Raw genomic sequence first — 14,198 nt, 5'->3', positions numbered from 1 at the left:
TATCAATGTATTTTTAAATGTGATATGGAATTAGACCCTATCGCATATATCGATATAGTTTTCTTTATTTCTTTATTTTATTGCCGCCCTTACTCGCATTTGTCATATTTAATTATTTTGTAATGTTCATTCTTCTTTTCTATTATATAATATTAGGGATGCTCCGATACCATTTTTTCCCTCCCAATACCAATTCCGATACTTGTGTTGTGGGTATCGGCCGATACCGAATACCGATCCAATACCAGTATGTAGTAAAAAATATCATACTCCACCTGCATGACTGATATGATTATCATTGTGGTAAGGCCTGGCTCAGGTTAAACCCTTTGTAAACATGAATAAATACAGCAGATTCAAGCCATTTATTTTTTACATTTAGTTTTAAATAAAACAGTATACAAAACAGTAGTGCAACAGCAACTTAAATAAATAAATCTGGTTGTCCAGGGGCATTTTTGCCTTAAAAGCCTAAATTTGGTGCCTCTCACACATTCTAATGCCACTATTCCATCTTAATCATTGCATATTTTAGAGAATTATTGTAAAGGAGAATAAGGGTTCTTCTATGTTTTATTTAAGGCATCTTATTTTGACAGTCTTCTTGTAAATTTTGTGGTGGACTCTGCTAACACATCCATGTGCTCTTATTTTGAAAGCTACATGTGTTTGCTTTTATTTTGAAGGCGGGTGTAACACGTTCTTACCGTAACGCCATATGGTGTGTTTAATTTAGACTCAAAGTCAGAACTTGAAAGTCGGGACTTGGAGCTCAGAACAACGTTGAAAATTCTGACATTCGTGTAGACCATGAACGCACCATTAGCCGCCGGACTAGCAATTTCCGATACTGGTATCGGAATCGGAACAACTCTAACAAACATATTTATTTCAGAAAAAGATTGGCCTATTTTAGTTCAAAGGCAACAGTTTTATTTAAATGTGCACTTTATAGAGCTTTCATTTTTTTAAAAAAAAAGGTACTCCTGTTGTTATACAGTATTTATGTTCACTTAAATAAACAGTTTCATTAAAACTACCCGTGACATGTCATATTTGGCGTTGACTGAACATTTGCTCTCACTTTGCGATAAAAAATATCGGGATATATATGTCGTATATGGATATTCAGCCTAAATATATCAGGATATGACTTTTGGTCCATATCGCCCTGCCCTACTGTTGCCCATAACTTATGACAAAATTGCAGCAGCAAACAGGCTCAATATGATGAGACAATCATCGATCACATGCAAGGCTGACGGTGTTAGAATCGTCTCTTACATAGGTGGAGGTTCCAATGCCGTTACTATATGAGAGATATTGAAATGCCTTTGATTAAGACTAAAATGCTGATCGGGTATCTGTCGTATGCAAGTCTATGCACCAATCCCACACCACATCATGATGTAATTTATCAGCTCATTGACACTACACAGGAACAACAACGTGTCATTTATCTGTACATCCTTCCCTATTCGTACTGTGCACTCTACACAGAATTAAAGAATTTGTAATTTAGTCCTAGATTTTATTATTAAGGTTACAATAAACTATGAAATTAATTCACTGCTTGAATTTGTTCATGTTTTACCTGAGCCTGGTACAACAATGGTAGCAATCATATAACATCCATACAGGTTAAGTAGTACATAGCTGTTGTTTTTTTAACACACTTGTATCAGATCAGTACTCAGTATTTGCTGATATGCAAGGTCAGTTATTGACATTGGCTCAGGAAAAACATTTGGTTTATCAGAGCTACTGTATTGAAAAATATGAGCGAACACTACAGTAAATTAGATTGAAGACAAGATTGTCTGGCTTGTTTGGCCTCAGCCTTGATTGTTGGTTTAGCTTTACTAACCACAGTGATGACAAGGGTCCCAGTTGTGTTCCCACACCACTGTGTTTCTATTCATGCAAAACAAGAAGCAGAAGTGTTAAGAAGTGGCCACACATGCACTCTTATACTGCCAAACTGTTAAATACAGCACACAAACATCTTTCACTCTACCCAGCTTAATAAACTTTGCACAATTAAGCATTTGCAAAGTTTGAATCAGACCTAAACTACTACTCAAGCCTAAAGTTTGAGTAGTAATGGAATATTCTGGACATGCAGTTGCACTTATTTATATATATCCTCATGCCTCGATCATTAATAAATTCCATATCAGGGTACGTACATTAATTATAATGCACATTTTACAGAATCGCTGGATAAGCCTGATGAGATTAAGATTCCTTTAGCTGGAGAAATCTCTGGGCTTTAGAGATTGCTCATCCATTGCATCCATTATCACTTGAACTCACACATACATGCACTTCTTGCAGCTTTCATCTTTAATGCTACTTCCACTCCCTCCCGTAGACCAGGTGCAAATTTGCAAACATTTACATCATTTGCTCCTTATGAACACGTTTGCACGTGCAGTGCACTTTCAGCATTCTTGAACTGACATGAGAACAGCTGATGTTAGGGCTTTATGCATGATGGGTAATAATGTGAAGGAGCAGGCTGACAACTTTGTAGTGTGTATCTAATCAGTCATCATAAATGAACTGGTTTTCTCAGGGGGACAGCGGTGGAAAGGGATGTGGAAATGATTGTAGATAGGGCTGGGCGATATGGACCAAAAGTCATATCCTGATATATCTAGGCTGAATATTGATATACGATATATATCCCGATATTTTTATTGCAAAGTGAGAGCAAATGTTCAGTCAAAGTCAAATATGACATGTCACAAGTAGTTTTATTGAAACCGTTTAAGTGAGCGTAAATATTGTAAATAACAGGAGCAACTTTTTTTTTAAAACCAAAGCTCCATAAAGTGAAAAAAAAAAGTAAAAAAAAAAATCGGCTATAAAATAAAACAATCTTTTTCTGAAATAAATATATTTAATATGAGAAAATAATAAGGAACATTACAAAAAATATATATATGACAAACCCTAGTAAGGGCAGCATTTATATATATAAAGAAAGAAAAAAACATTTGAACTATATTGATGTATGCGATATGGTCTAATTCCATATCACATTTAAAAATATATTGATATATTTTTTATATCGATATATCGCCCAGCCCTAATTTAAGCTAAGCATTATTTGATTCTGTTCTTCCTTAATTTCCAGCCTAAGCAGAGGGATAGCTTGTGTTTTTTTCAGCAGCTAAATCTGTCAGTTATTTGTTTGAGATGCTGTAGTTATATCCAAGCAGGCGAACCCAGGCTGTTGAGCTAAAGGATAATGCCCAGATATGGACTTCCATTTAGTTAGAGCACATAAACATGAATTTCCAGGAAGCGGAGTGAATTAGTCCAAGATAAATGGCAACATGTGTAATGTGCAGAGGCTAACATCTGTTAACTAGGCCAGAATCATGTCACTGCTACTGTACAGTATATGAATCTGGACCATGTCCCCCAGGACTGTTTGACAGCACACAGTAGCACACTCTCACACACAAACACACACACACACACACTGGTTGGCATTTACACACCGACAGTAAGGATAATATGTAGACAGACTGACAGATATGTACAGACATGGGCCATCTTCATCTTCCATCATCTCCCTATCTTTTCTGTCCTTGTGCTTTATTTTGGTAAACAATCAACAACAGTTACTGCAGGGATTGAAGCTTTTGGTCTCCACTGGGAGCATTTGTGACAGCTGGCACTTTTGTGTATTTTGGAGTGGTGATGTGTAAGTGCAGCTTGAGTTCACTAGAGGATTTAATGACATGGAGGTGGGACAAAATTTGTTGCCACACATGAGTTTTAGTTATTTCAAGCCTAAAGGGGCATGACATCCCAGCTTCCATTGACTCTAAGAATGATACCATGATATCATGACATTTGGCAAAAAAAACAATTACGAGAGATGAAATCAAACAAAGCAGAAAAAACTTGCTGTCTCTGTAAGAATTTTCCTCCTCAAATCAGCTCAGCACACATTGAACTACAGCTACAACTAACGATTGTTTTCATTATTGATTAAAGTTGACGTAGGCCGTTAATTCCATAATAACCTTTCAGCATATTGTAATTCATGTGGTCTGAGAGAAAACTAGGCTTGTGCACCTCCTCTGGGCTCTTGTTTTCAGGCTTTATAAAATCTGGCCTGTGATGGGAGACTGGTTACTTCACAGAGAGAGCCTTCCTATTGGCTGTTTTACAAATACCGTAATAATATAACATAAGTGCATGTTCTTTTGGTAAAAGCCTGATCTTAAACTGAGCTGCGGCCAGTTCAAAGCTAAATTATGAGGTAAGGTGAGACTTTATAGTCATCCTAGGGCTGGGCGATATATCGATATAAAAGTTATATCGATATATTTTTAAATGTGATATGGAATTAGACCATATCGCATATATCGATATAGTTCAATTTTTTTTCTTTCTTTAGAGCCTATATAAATGTTGCCCTTACTTCTTTTGTAATGTTCGTTATTCATTTCGCATATGAATATATTTATTTCAGAAAAAGATTGGCCGATTTTATTTCATAGGCTATTTTTATTTAAGATATTTTTTCATTTAAATGTGCACTTTATGGAGCTTAGATTTTAAAAAAGGTCCTCCTGTAGTTCACAGTATTTATGTTCACTTAAATAAACGGTTTCAATAAAACTACTTGTGACATGTCATGTTTGACTTTGACTGAACATTTGCTGTCACTTTGCGATGAAAATATCGGGATATATATCGAATATCGATATTTAGCCTAAATATATCGGGATATGACTTTTGGTCCATATCGCCCAGCCCTAAGTCATCTATCTATATGCAGTGTAGTGCAGTACATGGATGAACAAAACAGTGTAAAATGTAGTCTAATTTATTGTCAGTGGAGCTGATATTTGCTGTGAAACAGTCAGCAGGCTACTGGTCTGCTGTGGTTGAGCTATTGTATAAAGGAGTTCTGGCTGTATGGGAGACTATTTTTATCAAGGTGTTTCGGTTTGTTATATAATGTGATGATGCTGTTGTTGACGGTTACAGACATCTGACTATTATGAATACAGGCTATAAAAAAATAGCCAAAATACACAAATACCGGCGCTTTATGTTTCCTCTCACACCACCTCTGTTGTCTCCTCGGCTTTGGTCCCTCTAGCAGTTTTAGGCTGTGCAGCTTCTCTGTAACATCAGCTTCAAGGCTGTGTGGAAGCTGGTTCCTTTAATTCCAGCAATATCAGACAGCTATCAACATTAAACTCAATGTAAAGCACTGTGTTCATCAGACACAGGGGATAGGGCTGGGTGATATATCAATATAAAAAATATATCGATATATTTTTAAATGTGATATGGAATTAGACCATATCGCATATATCGATATTGTAAAAATTGTTCTTTCTTCATTTATAAATGCTGCCCTCACTAGGAATTGTCATATTTAGTTCTTGTGTAATGTGTGTTATTCTTTTCTCATATAGATATATTTATTTCAGAAAAAGATTGGCCTATTTTATTTCATAGTCTATTTTTATTTAAGATATTCTTTATTTAAATGTGCACTTTATGGAGCTTTGATTTTTTTTTTAAAAAGGTACTCCTGTTGTTATACAGTATTTATGTTAATTTAAATAAATGGTTTCAATAAAACTACTTCTAACATGTCATATTTGACTTTGACTGAACATTTGCTCTTACTTTGCTATAAAAATATCGGGATATATATGGTATATCAATATTCATCCTAAATATATCGGGATATGACTTTTGATCCATATCCCCCAGCCCTACCAGGGGCCCATGTCATTTATATACATTGCTCCGTGAGCCTTTAGTTACTGTCAGCAGAGGCATTGATACCCAAAGCCACAGGGCTTCCTGGTACTGCCATTCGATCAAGGAGATGCTGGAGGTGGCATGATAGGTCATGAAGGAGCTGTGAACGAGCCAGTATTCATGTTAGTCTAAAGGTAACTCTCCTGACTGTTTCACAGCAGATGCTGTCTGCTCCCTGGACAATAAACTGAACTACCCTTGGCACAGTTGGATGCTCCATGTACTGTACTGCACTGTATACAGTAAAGATGGATGACAATAATTCTCTCTTACCTAACAGTATACCCTTAAAGTTGTCGCAGCCGCTCATGTTTGTGCAGCCAGCCAGAGCCTCAAATCACAGTGAGTCTTCTCAAAGTGCTCTACAAGTTCGCAAAGAGCCTCTTGTTATCTAATAAAGAATTGCAACAAGTCTGAAAAGAAAGGCAGACAGTAATTAACATCATGGGGAAGAGATGACTAAAATGAATGATGAGAACTCCTTCAGGTTACTGTATAAAGCACAGGCACGTGGCTCGTCTGGTGGGAGGGTTTTAGAGACAGCAGAGAGTTGTTTTTTAAATTCTGGTGTTGTTTTTTTCCTTTTCCAGAAAACTATATATGGCACATGCACACCACTTGAATAATATACAAAAAAAATATTGTGAGTTAGGGCTGGGCGATATGGACCAAAAGTGATATCGATATACGATATATATCGCAATATTTTTTATCTCAAAGTGAAAGCAAATGTTCAGTCAAAGTCAAAGGCAATTATGACATGTCACAAGTAGTTTTATTGAAATCGTTTATTTAAGTGAACATAAATACTGTATCACAACCGGAGTAGCTTTTTAAAAACAATCAAAGCTCCATAAAGTGCACATTTAAATAAAAATAGCCTATGAAATAAAATAGTCCGATCTTTTTCTGAAATAAATATATTTATATGAGACAAGAATAAGGAACATTATAAAATAACTAAATATGACAAACCCTAGTAAGGACAGCATTTATATATAAAGAAAGAATTTGAACTATACCAATATATATGATATGGTCTAATTCCATATCACATTAAAAAATATATAGATTTTTTTTTTCTTGATATATCGCCCAGCCCTATTGTGAGTGATGCCAAATAATTCTGCCTTCAAACCTTTAATCAATCAATAAATCAATTGTATTTTTAAACAATACATGAATCCTTTAGCCTTGAAATTACCAGAGATGTGTCCGACTAATAAATGTATAAAACTCATTCATATGAAACCGTTTTAGTGTTTCTGTTCACTTCCTGATGACATCTAAACCACCTTACACGTTGGCACATTCTAAAAGCAGAAACCTCACCTGCTTTGAAAGCAACCAGTTTTAGCCTGCCGCCAGGTCCCAAAGAGGATTTAGCTAGTATCATTTAAGACAATGATTACCCGCGGTGTGTAGCATCCTACCAAGCTAAGCGATGACTGACAGGTTGATTCACCCTTGGTTGCATTCTCGCACTACAATGGTCATTATCTTCAATTCATTTCCCTTCATCCCAGCTTATTGAAACATTGCGTCCTCACCTAATATGTTCTGCTATCTCACTCAGACTGTGTTTTAAAGAGCTACACAGCACAAGGACATAGTGACTTTCCCTGTGATTACCACCGGGCTAAGCCATGCTGCAAGCCTCTTATTCCCCCTGCAGCTGGATCAAGCAGTAAAAGTTACCCATGAAATCCCCACCGCGGCCAGAGTTCACAGTAGGCAGCTCACTGATGAATGATGAAGAGCCGACAGAGAGTCGGCTCAGCTATAGACTCTCCATAATGTAAGGGCGTGGAAAAAACACAACAAAAGTAATAGTTGTTCTTCCTGGAGGCACTCCAGTGTCTAATTATAGGCAATATAGCTTAAAACAAAACTGAATGGAGTACTTAAGTCTTAAACGGTTATTTAATTACTTCTGGGAGAAGTCATAAATATCATAATTACTAGACCAGACAGTAAAATGTTAGTTTTCAATATTTAAAAGCAGTATTTGCAGTGCATTGAAAAAGCTAAACACAAATTACAAATTTTGTCTCAAGGGGCAATTGATTACTGTATCAACAGAGAACTAATCTGCAACAATTTAGATCAGGGATGGGCAACTACATGCATTTGAGCATGAAATCTTAAAAGTGCAGTGTAAAAATGCACAAAATTACTTCTTGCGATTAATGTTGGTCTGCTGTTCTTGCACTAAAAAAAAATAAATCACAGTAAGTGGTTATTTTTTATTTGCTTCAAACCTTTTGTATTCCTATTCATACTGTTATACATGCATTTGAGCATGAAATATGTTAAGTTACTGCATTGTAAACATATTTAAAATTGCAATTTCATCATGTCTGGTTAAGTGCACGGTCCTATATGTGGCCCTGTGGTAGTGTCCATGAAAAATTGTGGCCCCCTCCAGCATTTAAGTTGCCCATCCCTGATTTAGATGATGGATTTTTTCAGGTGAAAATGCCAAACTCACATTTCAAATGCTCAAATTTAAGGATCTTTTCTTGGTAGAATGTTCTTTGAGTTTGAGGTTTTCATACAAAACGATCAACCAGCTCTCAGAAATTATGATGGATTTTATTTCCCCAACATTTTATAAATGTATAAGTAGATTATTCTTTATAATAATTCACAGATTAAACATGAATAGAACAAGTTGTTTGCTGCCCAATTAAAAAAACAAAACAATTTATGCCAGTGGTGACAGGAGGCATCATGTTTTCAGTCTCATTCTTTTGGGACGTCTCAGGAAAGCTTTGAGGTCATTTCTTCAAATTTGGCACAAACACTTACTTAGACTCAAATTGGTCTTATTACATTTGACACAAATGTCTAACAGGATAAAATGGTTAAGTGATCCAAAAGGTCAACTTCACTGTGACATCAGTGTTCTGTAAAACCACTTTTCTGACCATTATTCAATGAATAACTCAGAACAGAAAGGGAGGTTGTGACCATAACTCACATATGGTTACTAACATTGTGGACTAATCTAATCTAAACTGCGGTGATTGCATAACTCATCTGTGTTGCTGGGTTAAATATCTGTTTGAAGCATTGTTTCACTAAGAAATACACTTAATACATTTTATTAAATGTCCTCAAAGTCTTCAAGGCATATTATCGGAGTCTGGACAGACATGAAAGTAAACTGTAACTCCACTGGTTGTCAGAGGTATACAGGCGTGAGTGGGGAGTTGAAGTTGTCAGTAGTAAGATAGAATCAGAATCAGAAGCCTTTATTGTCATTGCACAGAGTCACAAGCACTAGTACAACGAAATTTGCCATCAACCCGTCCAAAACATATAAAACACACATACAAAACACACATACAATATGACAGAGGTGGACAGGACAGGAAGACAGAGATGAAAGAAAAGAAATACAGCACAACATGAGGAGAGGAAAGGAGGAAAAAACAATATAAAAAAACCTGACCTCTTTGTAGGGTTGTCACAATACTAAAATTTTCAACTCGATATCGATACTCAGGAAAATATTCGATACTCGATACCATTTTCGATACCACAAGGATAAAAACAGACCCCAAAATTTAACAGAAATATTTTTATTAACAAGAAAAATGCAACATGTAAAAATTAACAGAACCACAGGTTAAATATTTGTAATAAAAAACAGTTGTGCAAAAAGAAACTGCAACTATGATAACAAGCTTCAGGTCTGAGGTAGTGCAAAAAAATACAATAAACAATAACAATTAGAACAATATTTCGAGGTTGTATTGATACTTTTGAAAATGAGTATCGTATCCGGATACAACGTTTTAGTATCAATACTTTTTTGAGTATCGATACTTTTGACAACCCTACCTCTGTGTGAAAAAGTGAAAATCAACGAGCAGGAAGGTTTGCATCGATAAACAAATGATTCATCACATTCACTGAGTAGCCTTGGTTTTTAGCCTGTACATTTTGAAGCTATTGACTTTTAGACACAAAGAGTTTTATCTCTAATAGTCTTTAAAAGTGATGGATGCTGTAAAAGCTGCTGAATTGAATGTGTCTGTAGAATAGTTCAATTTTCTGTCCTGCATTGTCCTGGTGTTAGTTCTTAGTGGTGCTGTGGTATGGGCTATTCTTCTATTTTTCCTCTGTTATTCCTTGTGACCCTAATGTTTATTGCTTTATTGTTTGTCTTCGGTATTTATTTTTAGTATTTTATTGTCTATAAAGCACAATGTGTGTTTTGTCTGTGTGTTTATATGCTAAGACTTGCCAGCAGTTTTATTATTACTTGTGTTGCATGGTTTTCTTCTTCTTACTCTGAATCATAGATTAGAGACAGCAGCCTGGAGGTTAGATTATTTAGACTTATATTAAAAACCCTGTGATGGAACAGGCAAAGTCTGCTGAAGCTATTTATGGGAATAAATGAGTGGAAATTCTTATGCTTAGTTTGGATATTGTTTTCTTCTCTAAAACAATTTTTCAGTTTAAACAAAACTCTACATCATAGTTATCCATGTGTGAATACATTTGTGGTTCCATCGATTCCATCTTTCATATGTTGGAGCACACATGCTCACCTAGTTAATCTTTAGCCAACACATTTGTCTAGAGATAAGGTCCCTCGCTGTTTACACTAAGACTTGGTGCAGCATGTTGGATATGTTAGCCCCTACTCTCTAAGCTGTCTGTTCATTCAAAACATTTGCTCAGTGTGTTGCTGTGTAGATTGCCGGCCCCAGCAGCAAAGACACAACGTGGTTCACAGTTTGGTGTTAGAATGTTGTATCTGAAGGCGGCTCGGTCGCTGTGTGTTGACTATGTCACTTTTCTTGTGGTTTGCAAAGTAGAAGTTCAGAGGAAATGGTGTGTACTTCACAAGATTTAAATTTAGAGGCCTAATGAGAACTTGTTTTGTTCAAGCACTAAACTTTAAAAGTGGTGATAGCTACACTGCCCCACAAAGTAGGGGTGTGCCATATCGTATCGTTCACGATAATATCGGTATATTTTTTTTATGGTTAAAAAAAAATGCATATCATGATATTGGCAACGTTCTTTCTTCTTGATGTAGTGGTTAAAGTTGTTTTAATTATAAAAAGCTACTTACTCCCTGTCGCTAAACACATGCAGCTTTCAAAATAAGAGCACAGTGTGTTAAGCGAATCCACCACAGAATTTAGAAGAAGACTGTCAAAATAAGATGCCTTAAATAAAACATACAAGAACCTTTATTCTCCTCATTAAAATATGCCCCCAGAACCCCTAAATGGTTATTTTTATTATTTGCTCATACTCAAGAGTCAAGAGTAATTTTTTTTGTATTTGGCAACTGTTGAGATTTGCACTTCAAACTACATTTTAGATTTTTTATTATTTATACAGACAAAAAAAACAAACATATTTTCTATGTCTTTTAAAGTATTTCCTAATATCGTCAAGAATATCGTTATCACAAAAATAGCCTGCAATATCATGATATTCTTTTAGGGCCATATCGCCCACCCCTACCACAAAGTCTAACTGCAGTAACTATGCGAAAGGGTAAAACTAAGAAAAACTGCTTTAAAGTTTTTTAACATGTTATATCTGGCCAGCCAAATAAAATGGGTTATAGGTAGATAAGTGATATGAAACGTATTCCTACATGTATTGATGATGTCATTTTTATGCTAAAAAATCATGATGATTTATTTGACCTTTGACCCCAAAAATGTAGTTACTGCATTGCTTTTGTTATGAATTTATTTAAAAGTGTAACAACTCTATTCTTAATATTATAAAGAAATCTTATATTTTAGTCTTAACATAATTGTATCTCACTTTTTTTTACTTCATCAATATCTAGATGATAATTTCCTTTCAAATAAACTTATAATTTCTATTATTTTTATGTTTACATTAGTATATATATCCAAAGCAGACCGTGGTAAGTGCAATTAATGCTTGGTTTTGAGTTGGATTTTGTGGTTTTTATATAATTATTTCTCTATATTATATATATATATTTTTCTAACTATTTCTGAAATAAAGCAAAATTGAAATCTAAAACTTTGTCACAAGATAAAACCGACATCAAGGAGTTCATTTTTTAGTTATAACTCAATTTTGACCAAAAATGTAGTTACTGCAGTTAGACTTTGTAGGGCAGTATTGTGCTTTAGCCTGTGGGGTTGGCGATCAAAACAAGATCTAGCCATTCTGTTAAAGTGTATTATCCGTATTTCCAAAGCATGATGAGAATGTGAGTGTAAATCCTGTGAGATGGCAATGCAGCCAAGTTTCCATGTCTTTCATTTGAAAGAGAAATATAATTATTAATGAGGTACGTTTGTTCTCAAAAGTCTGTCAGCCAAACACCTTAACAGTGAGAAACATTTGCATGACTCAGCGTTACCTTCTTTAAAGGAGTGTGTGGCCTGCTATGCTTGTTAGATAAATAAGTAAGAACATGTATTTGTATTTTCCTTCTTATTTGCACATTATTGTTTTGTGCTGTGCGATTGTCTGGCTGGAGATCACTTATCTCCATCCAACATGTCCCTCACTACATATTGATCCTTTCTTAATATATAATATATAACTTTATCAATGTTTGATGAATTCAAAGAGTAGTTCAAAACATTTTTTAATTTCTCATCTCTGAAAGGCCCAACTTTGGTGCTTTCAGAGTCTTTATTTGCTCTGTTGCATTGAGAATCCATTTACCTTTTGAAAGTTTAGGTATGAATTATTAATGCATATTATGAGAAGACTTTTTCGGGATCTGGATTAATAAAAATATGAAACTCAGATGCAGAAGAGTGCAAGGTGAACAACTCGGGACATTTTCAGCCATATTTGTCATTTTTAACTTTTGTTTTGGCAATAATTTTGGCTGTGATACTGCAAATGAAATGATTTTTGGAAGAAGGATTGTTTTCTCTATGTTTTGAAATTAAAATTAAAAATTTTCAAATGGGTCTATAATAATACACTGTACAAATGTACTACCCTTTCAGACCCTTCGGGCTGAAAATGTCCAAAAAAAATGCTATAAAAAAATTAAAAATGCATCAAAATAAAATTTGTTCTTAATCTTTGACATATCCAAGGCTGTGATAAAAACCAATGCCCCAGCCACAAATTATTCATTATATGGAAAATCACTACATTTTTGTTTGTTTTTTTCTCATAAAATAACACCAGTGACATCATGCAATCAAACTGGCATTTAAAGGGTTAAAATATTAATCCGTAAAGTTCTTATCATATATAAGTGGGCTAGAGGGTTAATAGTGGTCTGGAATTTAATGGAGGAATTTATAGTAATTTATGTTTATTTATTAAAACTAATGTATTTTTGGATCATTTCTGAACAAATGCTTCCCAAACCGGCAGTGGAAACAGTTCAGTGTAATTGTTTGCTAGCAGCCACCACCCATATTGTTCTTTCCTCACATGACATGTTAAACCTACACGACATTTGTTGTAATGAAATGATTATGTTGTGTTTCCGCAGGTGATGGCTTACCAAAGGAAAACAGTCCCTTCATCAACAACACAGACAATGACAAAGGAAACAGCTACGATGGCACCAACATGGCCCTTTTTGAGGTAACCGTTTCATCATCAGCTACATATAGCTCTTCTACATATACTGCACAAGAAATGCTTTTTATCAATATCCTTTTTAAATCAACACTAGAACTACTCAAAGCTCAAAGGCTCAAAGCATTATTGCACTGTGTGCTACAGCATCAGAGTTAGCTCAAGTCATTTTGTCCAAGTGTCAAGCAAGTCCCAAGTCATATTATCTTGGTCAAGTCAAGTCACAGCACTGCAATAAAATGTTGTCTAAAAACAAGATAAAAGTTGTTTTTTATCTTGGTAAGAAACCAATAATTTGCAGGTCACTCTGCTCGGGCCAGTTCATCGCTGCTTGCAGCTTTAATTTATCTTGTTTTAAGAGTTATTTTCTTATTTTAAGCGTTCAACATGCTTATTTCTAGATTTAATAATCTTAATTTAATACATTTTGTCAAGTGAAATTATCTGTCCATGCAGCAAGATCATTTCCCTCAGATTTAGTGATTTTATCTTGTTTTTAGACACACCTTTTTTGTAGTGAGGTGATGTCAAGTTAAGTGTAGTCCTTAGTCTAGTCACACCTTCAACCTTACTTACAGAATAAAATTCAGACATGTGACTCAAGTCATTTAGTCTCAAGTCTCAAGTAAGTCCTTTTGGACGACTGTGGCTCAGTCTACATGTTAAAGTATCTCTGGGCAAGATACTGAATCCCAAGTTGCTCCTGATGCTGAGTTCATGGGTGTGTAAATGAATTCCGGCTGGTGTATGAATGTGTGTGTGAATGGGTAAATGAGCGCTGTCTGTAGTGCAACGATTTGAGTGGTACAAAAAAG

The 14,198-nt window shown here is 35.2% G+C and overlaps 1 protein-coding gene across 3 annotated transcripts in view; it reads left to right on the top strand.

The window, feature by feature from the left end:
* The window catches only part of slc12a7b (solute carrier family 12 member 7b), a 76,605-nt gene that overhangs the window by 20,712 nt on the left and 41,695 nt on the right, over positions 1–14,198 (top strand). For all 3 annotated transcript variants that reach the window (XM_059326632.1, XM_059326631.1, XM_059326633.1), the window contains exon 2: positions 13,295–13,389. In XM_059326632.1, the coding sequence (XP_059182615.1) occupies positions 13,295–13,389 (95 nt within the window). The remainder of the gene's footprint in view (positions 1–13,294; positions 13,390–14,198) is intronic.

Source organism: Centropristis striata, chromosome 23 (assembly GCF_030273125.1).
Source record: "Centropristis striata isolate RG_2023a ecotype Rhode Island chromosome 23, C.striata_1.0, whole genome shotgun sequence".
Lineage (NCBI taxonomy): Eukaryota > Metazoa > Chordata > Actinopteri > Perciformes > Serranidae > Centropristis > Centropristis striata.
Note: the sequence above shows the minus strand (reverse complement) of the source record. Positions and strands in the feature narration are given on the sequence as shown.